The sequence below is a fragment of the Saccostrea echinata genome, unplaced genomic scaffold, assembly GCF_033153115.1.
Source record: "Saccostrea echinata isolate AGI-Se365-2 ecotype Australia unplaced genomic scaffold, CSIRO_AGI_Sech_v1 ptg000005l, whole genome shotgun sequence".
Lineage (NCBI taxonomy): Eukaryota > Metazoa > Mollusca > Bivalvia > Ostreida > Ostreidae > Saccostrea > Saccostrea echinata.
The window spans coordinates 14,939,763-14,967,221 of record NW_026889754.1 but is presented as its reverse complement, the minus strand read 5'-3'; the positions used below and the strand labels follow the sequence as shown (position 1 = coordinate 14,967,221).

General features: G+C 33.8%; 1 protein-coding gene across 1 annotated transcript; it reads right to left on the bottom strand.

Annotated features, from left to right (window-relative positions):
- Positions 1 to 103: 103 nt before the first annotated feature.
- LOC133179698 (uncharacterized) lies at positions 104 to 27,175 on the bottom strand. Its single transcript, XM_061314391.1, has 6 exons — positions 26,881 to 27,175; positions 5,936 to 6,160; positions 4,319 to 4,570; positions 2,703 to 2,837; positions 720 to 854; positions 104 to 264 (listed from the first exon to the last, which is right to left on the bottom strand). The coding sequence occupies exons 1-6, from the start codon at positions 27,173 to 27,175 to the stop codon at positions 104 to 106; spliced, it is 1,203 nt and encodes a 400-aa protein (XP_061170375.1).
- Positions 27,176 to 27,459: the final 284 nt, after the last annotated feature.

Sequence of the window (27,459 nt, the reverse complement as noted above, 5' to 3'; positions counted from 1 at the left end):
TTTTCCAAAACAGTTTTTAAATCATTTTTTCACATAAATTACGAATGTTTTCTACCGAGTTGATAACCAGATATAAGTTTGGCTTTGATACAGGTCAGTGTCTTTATAGATTTTCTGAATTGCACATACTGTCACATTGAGAACCATTCCAGTGATCATCACATCCTTCTGGACAAATCCCCGTTATATTATGACAATATGTTCCTGGTTTACAATGACCACATGTCCTTGTGCAATTGATGTCGTAATAACCATTTTTACACACTACAACAGAATTATTTAAACAATTAAATGCCTTCTTTGGTTGTTAGTACGGAAATTAATGTTGCAGCTGCTGCAGAAAAATGCATAACCCGCGTAAGCAGGTTATGTATTTTTTTTTTTCTGCAATACACGACGAAAGACATTTTATTGTTTATATTTATATCTGTGCAGATATTCATTCAAAATAGGATTAAGTAGATCAAATGGTGTATTATTGATAAGCACGTCATTGTCCGTTTCATTGATGGAACAGCCACTGCTTCAGAAATCTGTAGAGGCGATACATGTATGCTTAGTGGTGTCTACGGACTGATAAACGGCAATGGTTTTTAAGAAAGAAAGGAAATAATATTCAATGGATGTAAATATTTTTGAATAAGAAGGAATGTTATTTAAAAAACATGTATGATGATCACTGTTTAAATGTGTTTTGGTAACATTATGACATTACTAACCGTCACATTTTAATCCATTCCAGCGGTTTTGACATCCATTTGGACAGATTCCTGTGATGTTGTTACAGTAGGTTCCAGGTTTACATTTACCACACATATGTTCACAATTTTGTCCATAATAGCCAATATTACAAACTACAGTGTAAAATGAATTCTATGAATGCATATAAAGTCCAACAAATGCATGGTTTCAAATGATGAAAATAAAAAGGTTCAACTTTATGCATCATTTACCTGTATTTTCAATAAACAAGCTTTATCATTCACAAAATATTAACCACAATTATAATGTAATTTTACTAGATTGCAGATTGATGTTGGACCGCTGAATGAGCGCAGTACAGTTAAGGTGACAAATGGAAAAAACGGCGAATTTTTATATAGAAAATACATTCTTTACAAGGATGGGCGATTCTTTTTAGGACTTTACTATTATCAGACAAATGTTATGTGGTTGAAAACTACATGATGGGGACGATTAGATTTCTTACCTAGACTTGTGACGTAATGTGGCAGTCACGTGATTTTCGCAAATATACCTGCAGTATTGAGGTCATCTATAAATTCCAATATTGCAAGGGCATAACCACGTTGAAAGTCTAAGTTTAATTTATAATTATTTTCAACACTCTTTGTAGTTTGTGAAAAATGCTGCGAACCTATATAGATTCTACTATATGACTGCTAAAATTACGTTTGTTAGACCGTATGCTTAATATTTGCTGGTCAAGTAAATATAGATATAATTAATTCATTTGCAAGATTTCATCAGGTTCGCAGCACTTTTCGAATATCTTCATACCTCTTGAGTTTATGTGTAAAAGCTTTTCATAATTCATTGAGGGTATGCCCTTGCAATATATCGAATTATTACGACCCTTCTATTACCCTTCAATGAATCTGCATACAAATATACGGCAGTATCGCTTGTCTGGGAAATGTACGGGAGGTATATGATTAAAATCATAAAATATACATCGCATCCAAGTTAATGGCCTCTTATATATCTTCAAATATATTTTATTTACTTACAAAATACGTTTTTCATTGTATAAAATATAACTTGATCCGCCTCTCACTGCACACAAACTGCGTCAAATTTTGCGATATGACGTCACATTGACAAGTGCACTGCGATCAGTGAATTGTTTATATATTGCTCTGTGGGATTAAACCAACGACAAAAATACATGCAATAGTAAGTATTGATGTAGTTTAAAGCTATCCAACAGTTTTAAAATAGCAAATCATTTCATTTTGTGGTAATTTGAAGAACATATACATTTGTGTGATGTCATAGTAAGCATTTCCCGTAAAAATTAGGCCCCGCCTCCTTATTGCAGCCTTAACTGTGCTGGGAGATATTGGACATAACGATAAGATATTGTACCGCTATGATGTTTTTACATGATACTGAAGGCGGGATCAACTATATTTAAACAATTATCGCATTCATGGACGCCAGTCCAAGATTATGTCAATTAATTGACTGCTGTCTCGAGTAAATGCGTTTTGTCGACCCCTAAAACCAAACTGGTTGCTTTCGGCAAAACAGTTTGGTTCTTGGGCCCAAAAACGCATGTTGCAATAGAACCCAGTCAATAAATGTATATTTTTCCCAAGTATTTGTAATTAATGGAACATCAACAATTTTACTCACAAAAATTGTGGTACCTTATCAGACATTTGTGCAAGATACCAGAGGTTGGTGCTTCCTAGATAATCCTATTGGATATGAATTGAATTACAACTGTAACAGTTTTGGCGTGCATCTTTTTAAAGACATTTGGGAAAAAATTCTTGAAATCACAAGATGATGATAATTATTAATACTTTTTATATATTACGAAGAGATACAAAATAGATATTAGAAGTACGTGTCGTCTGACCTTAAATATACAAATAAATCAATTAAACGTGATATTTTTTATGCCAGATTTAAACATATAAACGCTTTCCCCAAAAAGACTAATTTTTGCTTACTAGAACAACCAGGTGGATTCATAAAGCGGGCACTACAGCCATAAATACAAGATCCATCATCAACATCACACTGTCTATTTAAACACTTCGTTGAGCATGACACACAGGGTTCTCCGTAATGATGAGATTTACACCCTAGGAAAGAATTATAATGTAAAAGAAAGAAATAAAGCAGGTATGTCAAGACTGCACCGAGATATTTTGACTAACCGGTAGTGAAATATTCGATACAATGATGTCATAATACCGGTAAGCGATATGACCTGAACTCTTGAACCAATGTTTTTTGTCCCCCGCTTTCACTGAAAGTGGGGGATATTAATTTGGGTCTGTCTGTCCGTCCGTCTCTGTCCGTCTGTATTTCTGTCTGTCTGTAACACTTTCATTTCCGCTCGATATCTCGAGAACCCTTTGAGCTTTCGCAATGAAATTTTGCATAGCAACTCCCCATGGCCTAAAAAAGAACCTTAATTATTTTGAGGTCAAAAGGTCAAAGTTATAAATTCATAAATTCTGTCTGTTTTAACAATTCCGTTTCCGCGCGATATCTCGCGAATTCTTTGAGCCTTTGCAGTAAAATTCTACATAACAACTCCCTGTGCCCTTAGGAAGACTCCTATTTATTTTGAGGTCAAAAGGTCAAAGTTCAAGGTCGTAAATTCATAAATTCCGTCTGTGTGTAACACTCTCGTTTCCGGGCGATATATCAAGAAGCTTTTGAGCTTTTGCAATGAAATTTTATACCAGAACTCCCTAGGGTCTCTCTTGCCCCTCTCAAAGTGTCCCGCCCCGTTTTTTATTTATTTATTGTATTAAAAGTCGCTTGGCACTTTTTTTAGCACAGGGGCATGCCGAGAGTTATTACGTATAACACAGGTTGTCGGCGGACTTTATATTCTAATTACATCTATTAGAACTGTTTAGTAAAGGCTAAATTAGACAACATTTATTGTGTAAAATTTTGACAATATCAAACGTGACTTAATGTGTTTGCATTTAATTTGCTGTATATTCAAGTGCCTCTGTGGTCTAGTGGTATGTTGCTCGCTTAGCAAGCGAGAGGCTCGGGTTCAATCCCCGGACATTTCTCCTTTTTTTTAATTTTTTTTTTGGTTTTGTTTTGTTTTATTTTTTTTTATTTTTTTTTTTTTTTTTGGTTTTGTTTTGTTTTGTTTTTTTTTTTTTGTTTTTGTTTTTGGATTTACTAAATGATACTATTCAACATGTGAAATGAAAAAGTTATGATGTCTGGCGTGTACAAACGCATAAAATCATTATTACAGTGTGATAAATATTCTGTATATAGTATATTAAAAAGAATCTTCTATACACATATCAAAGAATAAGCGATCAAATCTTTATAATCATATTGGCTTTTTTTAATTTGCTTCAATATAAATGTATACATTTAATAATTCTACAAATACAGGGGGGGGGGGGCATTGTGACCCCCCCCCACTACGCATGCAGTTTTTTTCCCTAAGCGGGGGACACATATTCTCTGAATTAGCTTGTTAATGATATTTGTAATTAAGGATTTATTAGGACTCTTAAAAATAATAAAAACATGCAGAAATCAATTTAAAAATCTTTTTCCCCCTTTAAACAGTACGTACCCATAACCATTACTTCACAGACCTCAGTGGTAGCAAAAGATGGTTCATATCCTTCACAACTTGTCGATAGCGGAGGGTCCTTTGAGTTAAAGATTGCTATTCCCTTGGCCAATTTATTAACATCCACTCTCATCTCCTGCGATGGACAAGATAACCGATTCTGAGTGAACACTTTTGCTCCATTATGAGACGGTGGTGTGTATGATGATTCATTGAATACGAACACAGAGAACCCTGTATGGCGATTCACAGCTGAAAAAATGATAGGTAACTTAACAGTACTAATTACTTATGTGAATTATTTTTAAATACAGTAAAATATGCTTATACGAAAATACTTATAATGAATTGGTGCTACGCTTACAGCGAAGTTATTTCCGTTCCCCTGTGACTTTGAAATATATTGTGAACCTAACGGATATAACGAATTTACACTTATAACGAAGCAAAATCATCCGTCCCTGGCATTTTTGTGATAAGCGTGGTTATATGTATCTGTATCTTTATTGCAATAAAATAACATTGTCATTGATCAGTGGCCAAATGAAACTGTTTAAATAAACCTTTGATATTTCTCTTTCCGTATTACTTTCCAAAGTGCAAAATACAGATGAGATGTTTGTTATCTTTTCAATTTTAAAATAAAGTAATTCAAGTATCAATACAGTGCTGCTCATCATGCAGAATTTAACTTCAGCAGGGAAGAAATCTAGTCATAAGATCTTAAATCTTAGGTAACAACAAAGTATTTAATAATAGATTACAACAGATATCTGGAACATCAAATACATTTTTTAATTTTAATTTTTTAAACATTAACATCTAAATATGTAATAAAGCTTCAAAAATAATTGATGCCTTAACGAAAACCTTAATAGAAAGCATTATTGAAGAATAATTTGATCTGATAATTCAATCTAAGTGCCTTCTTTATATCATTATATCCTTAACAAAAAATATGGTATTTGATATACTTTACCGATGTAGTCTTGTACTTTCTTTAATAAGTTGATGGAATATATATATAGATAAAAGATTGGAAGCACAACATCAAACATTGCAATTCAAAGTATTGGTATATGAGCATACCGATCCGTAAAATTATTTAAAAGTCAACATCTTGGAGATAAAAATTAAATGATAAAACTGAATTAATAATTATCATTTACCCAATCTTATTGTTTGCTTGTGATAAAAAATATTCGAGTTTTTTTTTTCCATTTATTTATTCTAGCTTGAACGAAGCTTTTTGGAAACTAGCGTAAGCGTTGATACAAGAAGCCCACCGGATTGTGATTTAATATGTTTCTGAACTTGATTTCACTCCTACAGAGAAGAAATAAGTTTAAAATGTCCACAAGCTTTTTTCCTACTTCTAACTGTGTATGTTGAGAGTAGAAAGGAAATCATCAAATACAAGCTTATCTTGAATTTAAAAATGTCATTTTTTTTTAATTTATTGAATTGAAGAAGTATCTATTCTTTCTTAAAGATTCTTTTGTACAAGTTTCTGATTTAATTAAAGAATGACAAATTATTTAAAACAAAATAATCGCTGAAATCATTACATTAATAAATAACATTGGAAAACTGATCTTGTAGGTATTACATACTTACTGCCTTTTCTAAAGTAGATTTGTAAGTATGCTATGTTAGCCAACCGTCTCAGAGTAAACTTCCACCATGCTGTTTTTGATACTTCAGCCTGTGTAAAACTACAGGTATCTTCACCACTTTTCTCTTGAAGGTGTCCATCTACAGCTTTGTCTGCAGCATATTTTCCAACAAATGGATAACTATTTGAAGCAATGCCTTTATACTCCATATTTAAGGCGATGTTTTCTAGAGTAGAAATACCAGTTATTTAATTCTCAAAAAAGCATATTTATTCAATCATGATTTTGCACAGACGCGGAATTTAATTTTAAAAAATAATAAATAAATAAATAAAATAAATTTATGAAGCGCTAAATATTAATAAAATTACTCTAAAGCGCTGTACAATAAAACATAAGGGAATAAATATTCATAAATCTTCTTAAGAATAGAAATTCAATGATTAGTCAAATAAAGATTTAAAATTGCAGATGCAAGTAGTCTCAGATCATAGCCCCTGGGAATATAGTGGTGCCAAGCAAGGTGATTAAAGTGTTAAATGTGAAATATAAGAAATTCAACGAAAAAAATCTTTAAAGAGTTGAAGTTCCAAACTAAATAATAATTTTCAAATAATTCTAAGTTGTGTGAATATTTTTTTTCAAATTGTAGACCCTATTATACGGCTAAAATCGATAATATTTTCCATATTTCTTGAATACCAGCGGGGGAAAAAACTTTTAATATTTTTTCCCAGAATAGCAAGGGCATGTTGAACATACTAATATGGTAGTTTCACCGTTTTTTTTTAATGAATTCAATTAGATCAGGATCTGGGGCCATAAAAGTAAGACGAGCTCTCTTTGGATCTCAGTCTCACTTTTACCAAAAGAATTAATAGTGGAAAAGTGAGACTGAGACCAAAAGTGAGCTGGTCTATGTTTTATGGGCCAAGGGTATCTTATCTAATAAGCTAGCAAAATATGGTTAAAAATTTCCCATCGGTATAGAGGGGAAAAAACTTTTGAAGATCTGAAGAAATTCAGAACCACGCTAACTCAGGCTAGCTTTGTGCCATATGAGCTTAATTGTCGTTCCTAATAATGTACTGTTCTATCATAAGAGAAATAAAACTTGAGTCGGAATCTGCGGATGGCAGGAGATGCTATTTTTATCTCGAAATAAAACTTCCTTATTGGGCACTGTAAACGAACACACAGTGGCGTTTTAAGTATCAACATAAGGATATATACTTATGTACGGCAATAGATCTTGGATTCGATTGCTTTTTTGTCTTATGTTTCTAATAAAAAAAGAAATAATGTATTGTTTGATTGAATTGTGTTTGAAAATAAAACTAATTTAAAGAAAAAGAGAAGAAGGGTACTTGTTACTTGTTTGAAACAACAATATATGAAAATGCCCAAAAATAAATAAATAAAATATATGCATTTCAAGAATTGATACAAGTGAAAATTACTGTTTTAAGGTATATTTTAGAGGAAAAAAATTGAACGTTTTTTTTTAGCTCTACTGGTCAGAGTCCATCTTCCGTGTAGCTTCTGTTATAGATTTGCTTCCGTGTTTAACTTCACAGAAATAGCTTGAAAGTAAATGTCATGCAGTTGAGACGACATAGCTTAGCAATTGTGAGAGTGAAAACATTGTAAGATGGATTTTAGCAACATAACTGGGAAGAAATCGGCAGTTTTAATCTCTATCAGGATGGTTTAGTTTCTATCTCCAGATAGGCCAGAAATTATAATTTACTTACTTTGATATCCTTTCACACTGTGGGAGAATACCAATTTGATATCCTTTCACACTATGACAGAACATCACTTTTATTCCATAAATATACACAGTATTTCACTGTTGGAAATGTAATAAACTTGAATATTAAATAATATCCCCATAAAGACCCCGTCTATATGCTTTACTTGGTCGTAAATGGGATCCTATTTCAGCTCAGGGTAAAACCCAGCAATGACCCTTCGGGGGGAGGGGACTTGTTAATGAACAGAAGCTTTATAGCTTACAGGACTTATGGGATTAGGGGAAGACCATTTGATTCCCGGGAGGGCATGGGGTGCTGGCAGAGTTTTGAAATAAATAATCTATCCTCGAAAATGAGGAAAATAAATAATGTGTCCTCGACTGGCAAGAAAATAATCTGCCTTTCACTGGTGGTACCCGATCCCAAATCCCCATCCTTTTCGGAAATAGAGTGATGGCATTTTACCCTTTTTTTCTAGCGAAGAAGAAAATAAATAATCTGTCCTTGCTCATCTTGAAAATATATAACCTGTCCCTCACTGGCATGAAATTATATAATATGTGACTCGAAAAATTTTCCAGCCCCTCCTTTTAGAATCAAATGGTCGCCCCCTAAGGGTGTGGACCCCACCCCCACATTACTTTACATTTAAATAAAACCCCGGAATGGACACATTTCTTTTATCTTTTAATTTTACGCATCTTTTAATGCAATAAATCCAATGAACTATATATTTACTTATTTATTTTTTATTATTTATTTATTTATTTTCAGTCAGGTCTAGGCAGTTGCCTATGTTGCCTCACTGGTATTTACTGCCAAGCTAAATTTGTACATGTAGAAGTTTGTGTTTTGAAATCATTCCATGGAGCACATAAAAGAATATAAAACAACATTTATCTAGGCCTATATTTTAATATCGTAGTGTCTATGAGTGTCTATTAAATATTTAATGTCAGAAACATGACATTGGTAATAAAGTGTTTTATGACTCTACACCACATCCGGTACCCCCGGTTGTGTGATATATCTTTTAAGATCGTTTTTTTTCCACCTCTATACTCCTCCCGCTCCAACCGGCTATGATCTATACCTTTGAGACTTCTTTTATATTGAAACACATACTTACAATAAATTTCATTTTATTTACAATAAATTTCATACAGTTGGAACCATAATATGTCAGTTAATAATCCTGCTGATTTTTAAAAGAAGTTAAGGAGTAAAACATCTGGAAATACATACACACGAACTACATACTTTATTTTTCTTCTTCTAGAATGTTCTAAGGGGATATAAGTAAGAAGAAGGTCTTCATTTAACGGACAATATGTTTTTATGATGTGTCATCTAAAACATTCACTTTCCAATCAGACTTTGGGGAAGATGCACTGATCAAATTTATCAAAGAATATACAAGTTCTCCATGTTCTACATGTTCACATAAGCAAATGACATCGTCGTATCCTATAAGATAGGAGACAGAACCTTCCTTAGGGGCGGACTGATGATGTGACACTCAATCTAACTAATTGCTATGACCAAATATGTGAATCTTCTCTTACTAAAGATGTGTGCACCGAGTATCGATCGCTTTCGCCATCTTGGCTCCGATCTTCTTAATCCAAACACGTTAAGTTATTGTGTTAGAACAGTTATCAAGCTCTAAAGTCCATTGAAAAAAAACAGGTCTGGAGCAGAGCAAACACGGACCTCCAAAAACATCAGAGGTGAGATTAGGTTTGATTGAGGTGTAAGCCCCCCCCCCCCCTCCCCACATATTTACAATACACACACACGTCGACCGGTCACTCCGTGTTCTCATTGTTATGATCGGGAAAACGGAAAATTCGTAGACAGTTTAGTGTTTAAATGATGGATTAACAATTAGTATAAAAAACTTCAGTAAGCAGTCTACTTAATGATAGAATGCATATGGCCATAGTATCGATCATAGAACTTCAATCGATATTGTTGATATCCTTGTTTCATCAAGTTGTTCGTCAATAGCTTGCCTTGTTTTAGAAATTGTTCGTACATAGAGCATGCTCCTGCGTACTGGGAGGCATATACTCCAAATGTATGATAAGAGTATATTGATACATAAATAAGGAAAGTTGAGGAAAGAAAAGTTGAAGTAATCTCGTGTATCAAAAAAAATTATTGTTAGGTTACCATTAACACCTTTTTAGAGTAAAATATCCAAATATGAAACAGATGTTTCAGACTCTGTGGTCTCTTTTATTTCACGTTCAACTGGGGTATACCGAGTCGACATATAAATGTAAGTAACTATTGTAAATTGATAATATGTCCTCGGTATATCTAAATGTTGAAGGCCAGAGTAAGTGCTAAAAAAGAGGCGTAATTGGTTTTCTTTGGGTACCACCATATTTGACCTTTTGAACATGACCTTGGAGTTTGACCCAGTTTTGCAAAATTTTACCAAACTTTAACCTTGGCCATAACTTTTGAACAATTGGTGCTACGGCTTTCATACTTTACATGAGTAATCCTTGTGACAAGACCTTCCTTTGGATACCAACAATGTTGACCCTTTGACCTTAAGCTTGGAGTTTGACCTACTTTTGGAAAACTTTAACCTTGGTCATAACTTTTGAACGGTAGGTGCTAGGGCTTTCATACTTCACATACGTAATTCTTGTGACAAGACCGTTCTTTGGACACAAACAATTTTGACCCTTTTACCTTGACCTTGGAGTTTGACCTCCTTTTGGAAAACTTTAACCTTGGCCATAACTTCTGAACGGTTGGTGCTAGGGCTTGCATACTTCACATACGTAATCCTTGTGACAAGACCGTTCTTTGGATACCGACAATTTTGACCCTTTTACCTTGACCTTGGAGTTTGACCTCCTTTTGGAAAACTTTAACCTTGGCCATTACTTCTGAACGGTTGGTGCTAGGGCTTTTATACTTCACATATGTATTTCTTATGACAAGACCTATCTTTGGATACCAACAATTTTGGCTCTTTGAATTTGGAGTTTAACCTACTTTTGGAAAACTTTAACCTTGGTCATAACTTTAGAACGATTGGTGCTTCTGCTTTCATATTTCAACTGTGCATTTCTTGGGAGAAGCTCTTTCCTTGGACATCATTAATTTTGACCATTTGACCTTGACCTTGATGTTTGACATACTTTAGAAAAAACCTTTAACCTTTTCCATATCTATTCAATGGTTTCACAGGTTTATTCCTCGAGACAAGACCTTACTTTGGGTACCAACGCATTTGATTTGCATTTGAGAAAGTTTAACTTTTGCTATAAGTTGCCATATGGGGGCATCAGTGTTTCACAAACACATCTTGTTTGACCAGTGTTTGATTGTCTGCCGTCTGCGAACAGTTCACTTTCGATATTAGGTAATCCTTGAGCAAAGAACATTCAGATTTAAACGAGTTCAAAAGGAAACCTGACCCTTCCAATGAAGGAAAGTCAATAACCAGAAAAAGTAGGGGGAAATATTATAGAAAATATTTTCTAGAATCACTGAGTCAAACAGAAACCTCTGCTTACACATTATTATGTGGTGTAAATTCACAAGTTTTTAAATCTTGGATCGTGAGAATATGATGTGGTCATATACCCCAAAAGCACAAAAATACGAAATACACGTTTTAAAGATCTCCAGCTAGCGCCTCTACGCTTAGCCTAATGTATTAGCTGGAATTTTGCAATAAAAATGATAAGCACTTTGGAGAATGTTTTGAATGATATCAGACTCACATTCCATTGAAAGTTTGAACATTCTCATAAAGTGTAAATTTAAGTTTGTTCAAAACTTGGACATTTGAGCTTAGCGGGAAAGGGGAGAAGCGGGGGGTTAAGATCTAACACAAGAATCTCTAGAAATGATATCCTCAATGTTTTAAGCTGAAAGTATGCATCATTTTCTGATCAAAACCAAAGGCTTAAGCAAGCTGTTTTGACTACCTGTTGTGTTTTACGTGATTTTTCGTCTGAACGTCTGTTTACTTTTCACATTTTCCACTTTTTCTCCACACCCTCATAGTCATTTTAAATTAAACTTTCCAGAAAGCATTGCATAGCATGATATTAATATGCAAGCATCTGATGATGAGTCTAAATACAAGTTTACTTAACCGGCCCTCGGGGATAGAATAGGGCCTCGATAATAGATTTTTACATGGAAATATATACAAAACAAGGCAACATAGCCATGATGTGTCATTGATTATGCAACCATCCTCAGACAGTGCAGATTCATATCTGTTCAAATACCCCACCCCCCCCCCCCCCCGGAGTAGGATTGGGCCACAATAAATAATTTATAACGGCGTATATAGGAAAAGAAAACTTAAAAACTTCGTTAAGAACAGCTGGCTAATGATTAATCAAACTGATATGCAAGTATCTTTATGTGGTGTAGATAAAAAGCTTGTTCATAAAGTAGCTAAGGTTGGGCCACGATAGGAAATGAAATTTTTACACTGCGACAAAATCTCTATAAAAATCTTTGCAAGAACAGGAACTCTATAATTAGTCCTATTAGGTAACATTTGATAATGCACGTGCAAGTAGTTTGCTTTAATCATGACCCCTGGAGTTTTAAAGAGGAAATATATGATATTTAAAACATCTTTTCCAAAGTAACAGGGCAATACTAAATAATAATAAAAATAATATTCGATCATTCTTTAGTTATCAGAATAATTACTAATACAAAGGGTTGAATATTCAAAAGAATACTTTACTCGAGAAGGTGTTGAATTTTTGGAGTGGATGTACAAGTTTCTGAATGTTCTAGCAAAATGATTGAGATTTTGAGTAGAATGTTGAAATGTTTTGTCTTCCTTCTTACAATTATCACAATTAGCATACTTATAATAATAAAATAAAGAAAAAATAACAATAAAATGAAGTGGAATAAAAATATAAATAATAGTTAAACAATCTATTCAAAAATTAAAATAAGAAATCAATATGTCTCAATCTAACAATTTCGATGTCACAAAAATTAATTATGCTGTACTTGTAAAAAAAAAAACACACAAAAAACAAAAAAAAAAAAACACACAAAAAAAAAAACAACGTTGAATTCCTTATGCCTAGGTCATCAATGGACCTTAAGTTATAATCCAGGCAGTGTAATAAAAAAATAAAATAATGTGCCCCTCTGTAAATAAAGAAGAATTAATGAAAAAATGGAATAGCATTGACATTACCTAGGCATACCGCAGTAAAAATAAATGTCACTCCAATACAAATGATGGGAATTAATGTCTTCATGTTATCCAATGGTTCTCTTTCGTTTATTCATATTCTATCTATCTTGGTTCATACTGTAAATGTGAATCCTTATTTCCTGAGTAAGTTGTTTCCGCATGTTACTTATGAATAGTAAGAACAGAAACTTCCTCATTTTTTTTCTTTCGTCCTTTTTTTTAACACATACTAGTCAATTCCAAATATTCTATTATTGATTGTGTTTTTTAAATTAAAAATAAATATCAGTAAGTATATTTTTAGGAGCAATTAAATGTTTATCGATAGAGATTTTTTCTATTGATAAGTATAATTTGGTGGTAGATGCTGATAGAATAATGTATAATGTATTATCGATGGGTTTTTTGTTTTGTATGTTGTTTAACGTCCCTCTTGAGAATTTTCACTCATATGGAGACGCCACTACTTGCCGGTGGAGAGCTGCAAATTTTGTCCCATACTCGGCACTTAAGGCCATTGAGCAGTGAGGGATCTTTTTTCATGCCAGCACCAACTGCGATACGGGACCTCGGTTTATACGGTCTCATCCGAAGGACCGGTCTCCACGCCCCACAGTGGGATTCGAACCCGCGACGTAAGGATCAACTCCTTACGCCGCGACTCTAGAGCAGACGTTCTAACCACATTGCAAATGACAGTTGATCTCTGTCCTGGTATCACTTCGAGGATCTTTATTCAGTCAATGATGTACGATTGCATTGATGATTTTTTTTTTCACATAGTGAGGAGATAAAGAATATGAATGTGGTATATATACATTTTTGGTGATAATAAATGTGATAAAACTCCAAAATGACGTAAAAAAAAAACACATCTACTACGGCTGTGTTCACTTTTATGACGACGAAGATTTCAAAAAGAAAGGGTAACACTAGAAGTTTAATTCTTTGAAGATTATTCAAAAAGTCACAGTCAACGTTCGTTATTTTCAAACCAAAAAACATGAAAGCGCTCAAGCAATAGAAAATTTCTTGACAGAATCTGAGCCCAATGTATTTTATCGGCAATTCTCGAGGTCCCACCACTTCTTTTTACTGTTTCAGTAGACACACACAGTGGCCATTATGAACAACAATATAAGGAAGTAATTAAATCTGTTCTTTCTGTGCTATCTCCGCCTTGTAGGTTGTACCATTGAATCCTTTTATTTAAAACAATTAATTAAAATAAAAAGCAGGAAGTTTGAAATATGATAACAGAGTGCAAGTACTAATAAGAGTGTTGTTATATTTGGATTTTACATGAAATTAAATACTTTTTTTTATCTTGGTAAAATAAGTTTTAAAAATAGCATTCTATAATAAACTGAAATGTCAAATTGTTCTTTCCATACATTTTAAGGAAACATGAAGTAATTAAATTGTAGTTAACAATGTTGCCTGTTTAAAAGAGACTGATAAGCATACATGTACAAAGATTACAGGACTGTTCAATATTACAATAAAATACAAATCCTGATCCCCACAATTTGAAAATTTTTGGAAAATACCGTAAATTAACACTCTTCTCTGATGTCTACGAATCTACGAGGAATCTTGATTCCTTGAAGTAACACGTGTAAATCATGTGGATACTTAAAAACTCCAAGGAACTTATCGAAAATTTGAAATCACATAGTTTTACCAAAATCAATAACATCAAAACGTACGACTTTTCAACACTTTATACATGTACAACCGTCCCCCAAGATAAAGTTAAGTCATATGTTTTTTGACATCATTGACGGCTGCTTTTTCAATAAAAATGAAACTCGTTGAATTTACTTACTTTCTCATTGGTCATTTGCAAAATTATGTTTGTTAATGATTGTACACACAAGTAATCTGAAGTAAATATAAAAAAACATGGTTGAGTTTTTGATTGACAATATCGATGTTGTTTTTGGAGATCAGGTCCTCCAACAATCTGTCGGAATTTCTACGGGTACCCATTGCGCCACGTTATTAGCAGACTTATGAAGCAGAATTTATTCAAAAAAATATTCATGAGAAGAAGTAGAAACTTGCTGTGGTCTTCAATTCGACATTTAGATATATCGATAATGTATTATAAATTAACAATAGTTATTTCCATTCATATGTCGATTCAATATATCCCAGTGAACGTGAACTATAAGATACCACAGAGTCTGACATATCTGTTTCATATTTGGATATTTTACTAGAAAAAGATGTTAATATTGACCCAACAACAAAACTTTATGATAAACGTGATACATTCAACTTTTTTATCTTCAACTTCCTTTACTTATCTCTTATCACCTGCATATGAGGTTTATATCTCCCGGTTGATATGATACGCAAGACTGTGCTCCACGTACGAACAATTTTTAAAACTAGGGAAGCTATTGAAAATCAAGCTGATGAAACAAGGATATCAGTCTCGTTTAAAGTCATCATTGCAAGATTTATAGTCGATACAATGGCTTTGTCAATTTTGTTAGGCCATTATTTAAACACTGAATTCTCTACGGATTTTCCCATTTGCCCGCTCATTACAATGAGCACACGGCGGGTGTGAGCAATCGAGAGGGGATTCTTACTTCTGCAGGGCACCTGATTTTACCTCTGTTTTTTTTTAGGTCAATGTTTGTTTTGTTTCAATGGAATTTTGAGGTTGATTACTTTTCGTTATCTCCACATTTCATTCCCGGTTTCCTTATTATCTAATAAATTGTTAAGCCTGTGTTTACCTTATTGAAATAAAGGTAAAAGAAAAAAGTTTTATCAAGGAAACCCTTGATCTCATTGTTCAAAACGGAAACTCCTTTTTTTGTCCACTAGGAATTTTCAAGTAATTGAGTTTTTGTGCATAATAGAATAATTTTTGATTCGTTGAGATGTGACCCGATTTTCTCATATTTTACTATAAATATGAAAATTGCACGTTTTGTCCATGATCTGAAATTCGGTTGTCAAAAAATCAAAACATCGAAAAGTTATCATCAATCAAGGACTTGCTTTCCTTGCCTTCCTTGTATCGCAAGGCTTCAGTATATAACAATAAGATGAGGTGATATAAACTGATATTATAGACTGGATGAAATTGAATGCCTTTTGAATGCACAAAGCCCGTCTGAAAATTAATCCTTTGACCTGGAACGACATTTCTGTTTTGAAAGTCTAACGGTAATTTCGCTAGACGTATGTTTGTGTGCATGTTTATTTATGAAAAAAAAATCATTACTGAATCCAAAGCGATTGCTAAACAATAAAGTAATTGATAATCTTCCCTTAAAATCTAAAGGTAATGCCGTATATAATTTTACATATTTCTCTTGTTTCTGAGCGATTCAACAAACAAGATTTAAAAAGATGAAATTTAGTCTACTGTAAAATTTTATAGATGATATTCTGCATTACATATTTTCTACATGCACTCCACATATTTTAGAGGGACGTTTATTGTTCAAGATGATTTTCATTTTAGGAACATCAAGAAACATATAGATGTTAGCTCCGACATTTAGATTCATTATTTAATTTACTGTAATTAGCACTCCCCCCCCCCCCCCAATAAAAATATACTGTTAGATGTTTGTTTGTCTAACGTCCCTTCGAGAAGTCTTCACTCATATTGAGACGCCAACACTTGCCTGTGGAAGGTTGCAAATTTAGGCTTTTAGTCTTTGAGCAGCGAGGGATCTTTCTCGTCGAACACCTACTGCGACACGGGACTTCGGCTTATAGGGTTTCATCCGAAGGACAGGTCTCCACGTCCCACAGTGGGATTCGAACCCGCGACGTAAGTAAGTGTAATATGAAAGCCCTAGCAGCAAACACTGAAAAGATATGGAAAAAGTTAAAGTTTTTCAAAAGTAGGTCAAACTCCAAGGTCAAAGGGTCAAAGTTGTTGGTATCCAAAGGAAGGTCTTGTCACAAGAATTAAACATGTGAATTATGAAAGCCCTAGCACCAACCGTTCAAAAGTTATGGCCAAGGTTAAAGTTGGGAAAAATTTTGTAAAATGTGGCTTGCTTTCCAGAGGTAAGGTTAGGTCACGGAAGGGGATCAAATTTTTACATGGGAATATATAAAAAAAAAATATTGGTATCAAATTATGGACCCTAGGTTAATATGTGGCTGAAATCGGGTATCAAATTTTTCAGAATGTATGTAAACTGGGAAAAAAAAATCTTCCACAGAACAGTAAGGTTCTGTTAATCATATTAATATGAAAACTTCCCCGTCCTGTGTGAATTCAAGTTCGGTAAAATCTTCACCCCGTTTGGCTGAGGGAAGGGGGGTAATATAGATCAGAAAACTTCATACTCAGCTTTGTGAGGGAAAGAAATAGGAAATATAATCTTAGTACGCATGTATCAGTTATGTGTCAGGTGACAAGTATAAAAATTGTAGAAATGATGCTAGTGCAAGGGCATACGCATGTTTTTGGACATAAAAATTGATATACAGTGAAAGATGTTTACATCATCTACCTGAAAATTGCTGGAGATAGTTTGTGCTGTTTCGGAAGTACTTGCAATTTGCAAAATGTGATTGATTGATCGTATGTTGTTTTACGTCCCATACGAGAATTTTTCACTCATATAGAGACGTCACCATATACCGCTGAGGGGCTTCAAATTTAGACCTTTACTCGGCACTCAGGGCCATTGAGCAGTGAGGGATCTTTATCATGCCAACGCCTGCCGTGACACGGGGCCACGGTTTTTAAGGTCTGTGACGGTACATATTGTCGTTTTGTACATATTGTCGTCCGCGACAGTATGTACCTACCCTCACGGCACATATTGTCGTCAATCGGTACATATTGTCGCCGGCGACAATATGTACCGAGACGAGCCTTATTTTCCTCCTGCATAATGGACGACAAAATGTACAGTCAAGCACCAGCACATATTGTCGTCGGCGACAATATGTACAGTCAAGGTCGGCATATATTGTCGTCGATATATTGTTTTGACGAATATTTACTTGAGAAAGGAAAGAGAGATTGACAAACACATACACACGCACGGAGGGAGACAGACAGCGTGACTCACTATACTGTAGGGAGAAAACTTTTTGGTTAGAAAATTCTGTCCAGGATTGATGTACATCACTATGATATGTTAAAGATACCGTAATTCTTGAGATATCTCATAAATCAGCCTATTCTTTTTTCTTGTAATTTATACCTAGAGATTGAATACAACATGTATTAGTTTTTTGTTCAGTAGTAATGATTATTTGGAAATTATTTTTTGCGTTATTCTTATATACAATCATGTGCAGATTTTCTGACCACATTTTGTCTGACCGTTCCTCTGTCTGTAAACTTTTCACAATTTCAGCTTCTTCTCAAGAACTACTGGGTCAATTTCAACCAAACTTGCCACAAAACATCCGTGGATAAAGGGGAATCAAGTTTGTTCAAACGAAGGGCCATGCCCTCTTTCAAGGAAAGTAGATAAAACTTAATGAAAATTTAGTGACATCTTCTAAAAATCTTCTCAAGAACCACTGTGTCAGAAAAGTTGAAACTTATGTGAAAGCTTTATTATGAAGTGTAGATTCAGTTTTATTCAGATCATTCAATCGGGGGAAGGGTGTGGCTAGAACAGGTGATCAAAGTTTTTTTTCATAAAATATTTAGAAAAAATTCTTTCAATTTTTTTTCAAGAATTACTGAGATGATAGAAGAGATGATACTTATGTGAAAGCTTCATTATATAGCGTACGTTCAATTTTGATGTACTAGCTGGCACAAAAAGATCCCTCACTGCTCAATGACCCTGAGTGCCAAGTATAGGTCCACGTTTGCAGCCCTCCACCGGCAAGTGGTGACGTCTACATACGAATAAAAAATTCTCGAGATGGACATTATAACAACAAACAAACAAAAACAAAATCAATTTTGCTCAAATCATGACCCCAGGGGTAGGGTGGGGCCACAATGGATGATCAAAGTTTTTCATAGGAATATATACAGGAAATCTTTAAAAATCTTCTCGAAAACCAGACAGATGTAGCCGGCACCCCCTCCCCCCCCCCCCCCCCCGGTAGTTTGATTTTTTTTTGGGGGGGGGGGGGCTTTGGTAAATTCTGTTTAACTTCTATATACTCTCAATTTAGTCCACAGGTAAAATTTCATGATAAAATAATCTACTTAACATATACAGTAACACATCTTTATATACAAATTACTTATTTTTGCTTGTCAAAAAAAGTTCTGAACTGAACCCCCACCCAACCCACCCCTCCGTTCTTAAATTTGAAATTTGTGGATCCACCACTGAGGAACAGCAGTAGGCCTGTATTAGCGATGTTTATATGGAAGCATCCTCAGGTAGCGCAGATTCAAGTACATGTGTATCTTCAAATTAAACCGGGTCTAGGGTGGGGCCACAATGGGCGATCAAAGTTTTACATAGGAATATATGGGGAAATTCTTTAAAAATTATTTTCTCAAAAACAGCAAAGCAATGATTAGTCATATTTATATGGAGCATTGCCGTGCATTGTCTTGCGACATGTTCTGATGGACGACAATATGCACAGTGAGGGTAGGTACACATTGTCGCCGGCGACAATATGAACAGGACGACAAAATGTACCGTCACAATCACGCTGCATGAAATAGCATACGAGACACGTCAGTGTGATTCACACACCAATTACATTCACAAAACTACCAAAAACCAACAAAAGAAATCTTTAAGCAACAATATCTGTGGGGCGACAATATGTACAGTGAGGGTGAGGTACATAATGTCGCCAGCGACAATATGTACATGTGTAACTTTTCAGCCGGCGACAATATGTACCGATGGACGACAATATGTGCAGTAAGGGTATGTACATATTGTCGCCGACGACAATATGTACAAAACGACAATATTTACCGTCACAAGGTCTCATCCGAAGGACCCACAACTTTCACTTCAAAGTGCCGAGCGCATGGCGAAGGAACAATTGCTACCCATTTCTTACCGACTTAGGTCAGTCGCGGCCGAGAGTCGAACTCACGACCTCCCGATCACGGAGCGAGCGCTCTACCGACTGAGCTACCGTGAACGGTTTGCAAAATGTGTGCAATGGCTAAAAATTCTTACTTCGCGTAAATGTTGCTATGAATAAAAATAACATGCAGAACAGAATCAACTCCCGGCACTTTTTAAAACATCTATGAAATAAACAAATGATATCCAGTGTTTCAGTTCAAACAACTAGTCTATGCCATTGCACTTTTGAGGTTAACTGGCGTTGATGTATTGTGATCGGGCTCGGAATGCTTGTAATTTTGTTTTTATATATTTTGACGCCATGTCTGAATAAACGTGTGTTCACCTTAGATATACTTTATTGATTATGCGCCCTGATAGGCATATCAACAACTAAGAATACGCTTATTGTGTTAGCGATCTTTTTTTCTGTCGCTGTTCAGCTCCATAGCACCCCAAAAAACGCCGCGCCTCTGGATCACTTGTACGTTGTCAAGTCAAGGCAATTGACATCATTTTGACAAAAGCTTTGTTTCTTATTACTTTGCAATTTTTTTGATCAAGTGGTACGATTTTGCATGCTTTAGAAATAATGGATAAAATAAATGTATGCGAGTTGCTTTTTACGCATCATCATGTGGTTAAATTGATTTTTGTCACTTGTTAAATTCTTGATAACTAATGACATCACAATGCTATTTACCATACTGTGCATAAGAAATGTGAATTCAGGTGTTCCTTAACATAGCTGAGTAGAGGAAAGATCTTTTGAAGATCTTCTAATGAAGGAAAGCAGGTTCAAGTAACTCGGGTTAGCTTTATGGTTCATGCGCATCTTGTTTTTTTAAATAATTTAATAATGTATGGGTTCTTACATCTTTTACCTTAGTCTAGAATCCCTAAAAAGTAGAGGATTTGATAGCCACTTAGGAAATTTCATCTGTGAAAAACTTAATTCAGTTGAAAATATTTGTCCCTGTGTTTGTGTATGTGTGTGTCTGTGTAAGGTCATATGGGTATATGTTTCATCATTGATAGGGACTATTTATTTTTTATACGAAATAGTTTAGAATCTTTCCTTATTTTTTTAACCATGGGTATTTTCATGTTTTAGACTGTACGCTCTCAAAGAGAATGTTTTTATTCCGGTCTCGCTCTTTATCAACCCTTACTAGGAAATATTACGGTTGCCTAAAGATAATTGTAGCGCGTTTTACTTTTTCTTTGCTGATTTAATCACCTTTTAACCTTAAAAGAGGGAAAATAACATAGATCATGTTACTTTAAAATAACAATTTATCATTTTATAGACTTACTTTTCAAACCCTAGAAAGTATTAAGCAATAGTTTATCCTAAATTTCCTACCAATGTCTTCTTGTTTCAATTAATATTTCAATGTTCAAGTTCATATAATCATCTTTTTCTCTTCAGAACATTGTTTTCATTAGCCATACAAAAAAAATAATCTGTAACATTGATTTAGTCAGTGAAAAAATTATTTACCATAGAAACAATTAAAAGTGTTTTGAGAAAAAAATATATGGGGCTTTTTTTGCTAAATGTTATAAAAATTAAAATTTTTAAATATGGAAGTATCTTTTTATGATTTATGTATAATCATATCAGGTATATTAATTTTCTTTCAGCAAAAAATTGTCCATTCAATTCAAAAGCATATTTTCATAGATAAGTATGTTGTCATTTGCGTATTCCTTTTCGCTCATATCATTATATTTATGGATATCCCGTGCTATATCCGCTCGACCACTTATGTAACGCACGGGTTCCTCATATGAGTCCGATTCCTTGCTACATTTGTCTTCAGGTTTCTTTAATCTCTTCCATTTTCTTCTCCTGCAGAGTAATTGAACACCTATACTAGCAAGTGTGACGACAAAAAGCGTTGAACCAGCAAGGGTAATCATTGATGGGGTCATCATAATCCATTGTTCTGTATAATTGAAAATAATATATTAATGGATTCATAATTGTTTGACGTCATATAATTTTGATAAGCTTTTTTTCTTTGGAAACACTATTTGAATTATTATTGATAGAAAATAGCTGTAAATGTTATGTAATTTTTTTTAAAGAATAGGATTCAAAGCTAAAATTAGTAGGTCTTTATTCAGATAATCAAAAAAAGGAAAAATTAGAAATTCATCCAAATCTAATGGGAACTATTTTCTTCTAATATGTCAGAGCAAAATGTTCAGTCGGTTCTAATAATTTTAAAAATTGTAACTATTAGACGGGATAGAAAATGACAGAAATTATTAAGTATATTTTTTATTCAATACTGATATTTTCACGTAGATATTAAAGTTTAATATATGTATTTTGCAAATGTTTTCCCTTGTATAACACTATTTGGACAATGCGTATAGGAGTATGTATGTAAACACGTTCATCATGTGACCATTAATTCACCGTGACGTCATAAGTAGTCGACGTGTTTAATCGTTGAGGTTTGAAAAAATAATTAATTTCTTCGGTTAAAAAATATAGTATGCTAATATTTATAATAAATCAATCTCCTAAAAATGAGGTAATAATTTTAAAAAAATTATTAGGATGTAAATACGGTGGGTACACGATTTGATTTACCAAAAAGCCCTTCAGGCTTTATTAGATTAGATCATATAAGCAACCAGTATTTACATCCAAGTTAAAGTTTAAAAATGATACTTTATTTCTTAAAAGAAGATAAGAATGTCTTACCTAAATTCACTTCTTCTGTTGACACTGAGAATTGAATAAATAAAAATTAAAACATCAGAGGAAAAAAATTTATAACGGGGGAAATAGATTGTTTGTTTGTTTGTTGTTTAACGTCCCTTTCCAGAATTTTTCACTCATATGAAGCCGCCACCAAATAGATGGAATTTTCTTACTTTTTTAATACCGTCTTTTAAATTCTTTTGATTGTAAGGGTTTTTTTTAAAGATTACTAGTTGTGTATGATGTTTGAAAATAAGATTATATTACTTTTCATACAAAGGGATTCGCCCCATCCAGATTCACAACCATTTCCACACGTTCCATCGATCTTCGAGCAAGGTGTGTTATTTTTGCAGTGACCACAATTAAATACGCAGTTTGGCCCATATTTATAATCTTCACATTCTGAAAAAACGAGTGAAATGTTCATATATAGATGTAAGATATAATCTTAATTGCTTGAACTAGTTATTAATGTTAGAAAAACAGCAACAAGCCAAGTTTGCTTGAACAAGTGGACAAAAACAATAAGCAAAGTTTGCTTGAACAAGTCACATATTCATTTTGTTTATTTGGATGTTCATTTATTTTTTTCACTAAGAAAACTCCCTTTTAGCTACTTTACTATGTACATCAAATAACTCAAGCAACGATTAACACATGTAGAGTCCCACTGATCATCATTGCATTGCATAATGCTTGTTTGGTGATTATCCAGGGATGTTGCAAAATATTAAAGGATTTTATAATTATATTCTAAAGAATCGAGCAAAATGTTTATGCATGTATTTTCTCTGCAAGATGTCCAGAGAACAGATGTAGATTTTTCAAAATACATCATTAATGCAGAGGATTTATATATACCCAGGAAAGAAATGGTCATTCATAGTTCGTGTCCCTCTTCTCTAATTGATGTAAAATACGAATTTGATTGAAGCTGATTCACAGACATTTTTTCTTTATCCCAACTCATTATCACTGCGTGAATAAATCTGCATCAGCTGTTTCCAATGTACTACTTATTGTTATTGTATTTAATAGTACTCTTATTTTAGTTCCTAATAAACAATTTATTATTTCATCAGATGTTTGGGATGTAGCTGGATTTTGTAAAATAATTAAAATATAGGACTCGAGGCAAAAAAGGTTTTTGTGCAGAAACGTAGTAAAGAAGCAATATCTTACCATATCACGTAGTGGTGAGGGGTTTTTATCAATATATTTTATTGTGATATGGGACGTCCGTTTTAATCTGTTGTCGAGAAGACCCATGACTTTCACCTTTAATAATGGGCACTAAGCAACAGCCACTACCCATGTTATTATATAAAGTTGGAAACAGTGTCGACAACAATAATGAAACCCTGGTCACCCTATCACATGTTATGATTCTTGCAACTCATAAATAGAAGATCATTCTTTCTTGATTTACCATCACATTTGGGACCTTGCCAATTCTCTACACATCCTTGAGGACATATCCCAGAATACTGATTACAGTCTGTTCCTGTGAGACAATTTCCACAGGTTTCTTCACATACAGTTCCATAGTGTCCCTTTACACATGCTGTGTGAAAACAAAACAACGGTATTTTTCAAACTAATTTTATCACAAGGCATAAAAAGCATTCCTAAAAAGATATGTTGCCTAAAATTTAAAGAAAATTAGATATCTTCTTAAATTTTTAAACGATTTTTCAATTGATACCTAGATGGACGTCATAATGTAGTGTGTTTTTGATGTTATGATACACTATATAGTACTGAAGTTCTTTCAAAGAGAGTCATCAAAAATGTTATAAAAGAGAAAGTTATATATATATATATATATATATATATATATATATATATATATATATATATATATATATATATATATATATATGTGTGTGTGTGTGTGTGTGTGTGTGTGTGTGTGCTCTTGAAATAAAAAATATAGGAAGTTGAGAATTACAAAATTATTTTCTCTTATTTTCTGTAAAAATTCTTAGCATCTGTCTTATGTTGTAGTACTCCATACAGGAAAATTTGGTTAATTTTGACATTTTGAGACTCCCCCTCCGGAAACCAGACGGTTAAATTTTGTGTTTTTTGCATATAATGAACACTGTAGTATTACTCATCAAATATTATAATTTGAGCAAATAGTCTATTACAGTATTTGTAAAATTTGCCCCGAAGCGCAAAACATAAACACTTTCCATTTAATCCTATAGTAAATGTACCCGTATTTTGAGACGACCCCTAAAAATACTTAGACGATAGTTTTTCCCTTTACTTGGCATGTACACTGAAGTCAATGTATATTACATATTATATAAATAAAAGAATTTCTTTATTATAGTTTTCACACCAAAAAACCCCAGTCGGCTCCCTTAAAAACAGACAGTTCGCACTACGCAATTTTGACGTCAAGTACGGTATTACGACCTCTTAATGGAGATATTTATGCTCATTCACAAAATGAGAAAGAAATCTTTTTTAAAAAATGAAAATTAAATAGAAGGAAAAATATCTTCTCGAAGCGAAACTTTCATTTGCATCAATATCTATTTCTTTAACCTTCTTAGTGAAAATAGACCAACTTCAGGTGCATTAACTCTGATTGAAAGAATGGCTTGTTAGAATTTAAATATACATTTCTGATGGTAAAAACTATATTATTTATATCTATTGAAATTGATCTCAAAAGGATATGGCAGCAATTTGTTTTTAAAATTGATTTTATGCTATGGCATAATACAACAATCTGATGACGTCATAAATGTGTTGCTACATCCATTGATACAGGAACCACTAAATACGTCACACTGTCGATCCCGACATCTCTGACTGCAAAAGGTACAGTTTTTCCCATAATGTTTTACTGGGCAACCTGAAAGCATTCAATATTTAATCAAATAGCTAAACCATAATCATGCATCATGCCTTGCGTGTATATCAGGAAGAACAAGATGTGTTTGTGAAACACTGATGCCCCCGTATGGCAGCTTATGGCGAAGGTTAAAGTTTCTCAAATGCAAGTCAAAATCCAGGCCAAAAGATAAAAAATGTTGGTACCCAAAGAAAAGTTTTGTCTCGAGGAATATACCTGTGAAATTTGAAAGCCCAGCTGCAACTGTTCAAACGTTATGGCGAAAGTTAAAGTTTTTTAAAAGTAAGTAAAACGACAAGGTCAAGGTCAAAGTTGCTGGTATCCAAAGGAAGGACTTGTCACAAGGATTATATATGTGAAGTATGAAAGCCCTAGCACAAACCATTCAAAAGTTATAGCCATGGTAAAAGTTTTTGAAAAGTAGGTCAAACTCCTATGTCAAGGTCAAAGGGTCAAAGTGGTTGATATCCAAAGGAAGGTGATGTCACAAGGATTACATATCTGAAGTATGAAAGCCCTTATCATCAACCATTCAAAAGTTATAGCCAAGGTTGACGTTTTTCAAAAGTAGGTCACAATCCTAGATCAAGGTCAAAGAGGTTGGTATCCAAAGGAAGGTCTTATCACAAGGATTATATATGTGAAGTATGAAAGCCCTAGCACCAACCATTCAAAAGTTATGGCCAAGGTTATAGTTTTTCTAAAGAAGTTCAAACTCCTATGTCAAGGTCAAAAGGTCAAAGTGGTTGGTATCCAAAGGAAGGTGATGTCACAAGGAATACATATGTGAAGTATGAAAGCCCTAGAGTCAACCATTCAAAAGTTATGGCCAAGGTCAAAGTTTTTCAAATGTCGGTCAAACTCCTAGGTCAAGGTCAAAGTGGTTGGTATCCAAAGGAAGGTCTTGTCACAAGGAATACACATGTGAAGTATGAAAGCCGTAGCTCCAACCCTTCAAAAGTTATGGTCAAGGTTAAAGTTTTTCAAAAGTAGGTCAAACTCCAAGGTCAAAGAGTCAAAGTTGTTGGTATTCAAAGGAAGGCCTTGTCACAAAGAATACACATGTGAAGTTTGAAACCCCAAGCACCAACTGTTCAGAAGTTATGGCCAAAGTTAAAGTCTCATAAAATTTTGCAAAAGTGGGTCAAACTCCAAGGTCAAGGTCAAATATGATGGTACCCAAAGAAAGGTCTTGTCACACTGAATACACATGTGAAATATGAAAGTCATAGCTCCAACCAATCAAACGTTTTGGGCAAGGTTAAGTTAACAACAGACAGACAGGACAAAAACAATATACCCCTAGGATCTTTCGATCCGGGGGCATAAAAATAGAGGCATATCTATTGCACCTAACATGTAGAAAAACATACCTATAACAAGTACTTCGCATATTTCAATGGTAGCAAATGTCGGTTCATATTCTGTGCAGTTTGTGTCCAAGGGAGGATTCTTTGAATTATACAGAGCTATTCCTTGAGTCACTTTATTGACTGTTATATTCATCTCTACCTGTGGGCACGTAGAAGGATTGTGGGAATAGACTTTTTCTCCATATCCATAAGGCGGTGTAAAAGACGAGTCATCAAATACAAAAACAGAAAATCCCGTGTGCCGATTGACAGCTGAAATAGTTTGCAAAGAATGTTTTTTCTTTTGTTCTGTCATTTTTGCTTAATTATATGGAGTTAACGAAAATACAGATAAAACGGAAGAGTTCCACAAATATAAATTTCATTTTTTTTTTTCATCCAAAAATCAGATTTGAAACAAACAAAAAAATATCTATGTTTACCATTTAATAGGCCGTTATATATTTATTTGCTAAAACCTCTTCGGATTAGATCATATTGTTGTGATAAAATATTACGTATACTGTCGCATTCTTTTTCATGGATAAAAATCTTACTTGAATTTCGAAAAAAGATTGTCAAATAAGCTACATTGGCCTT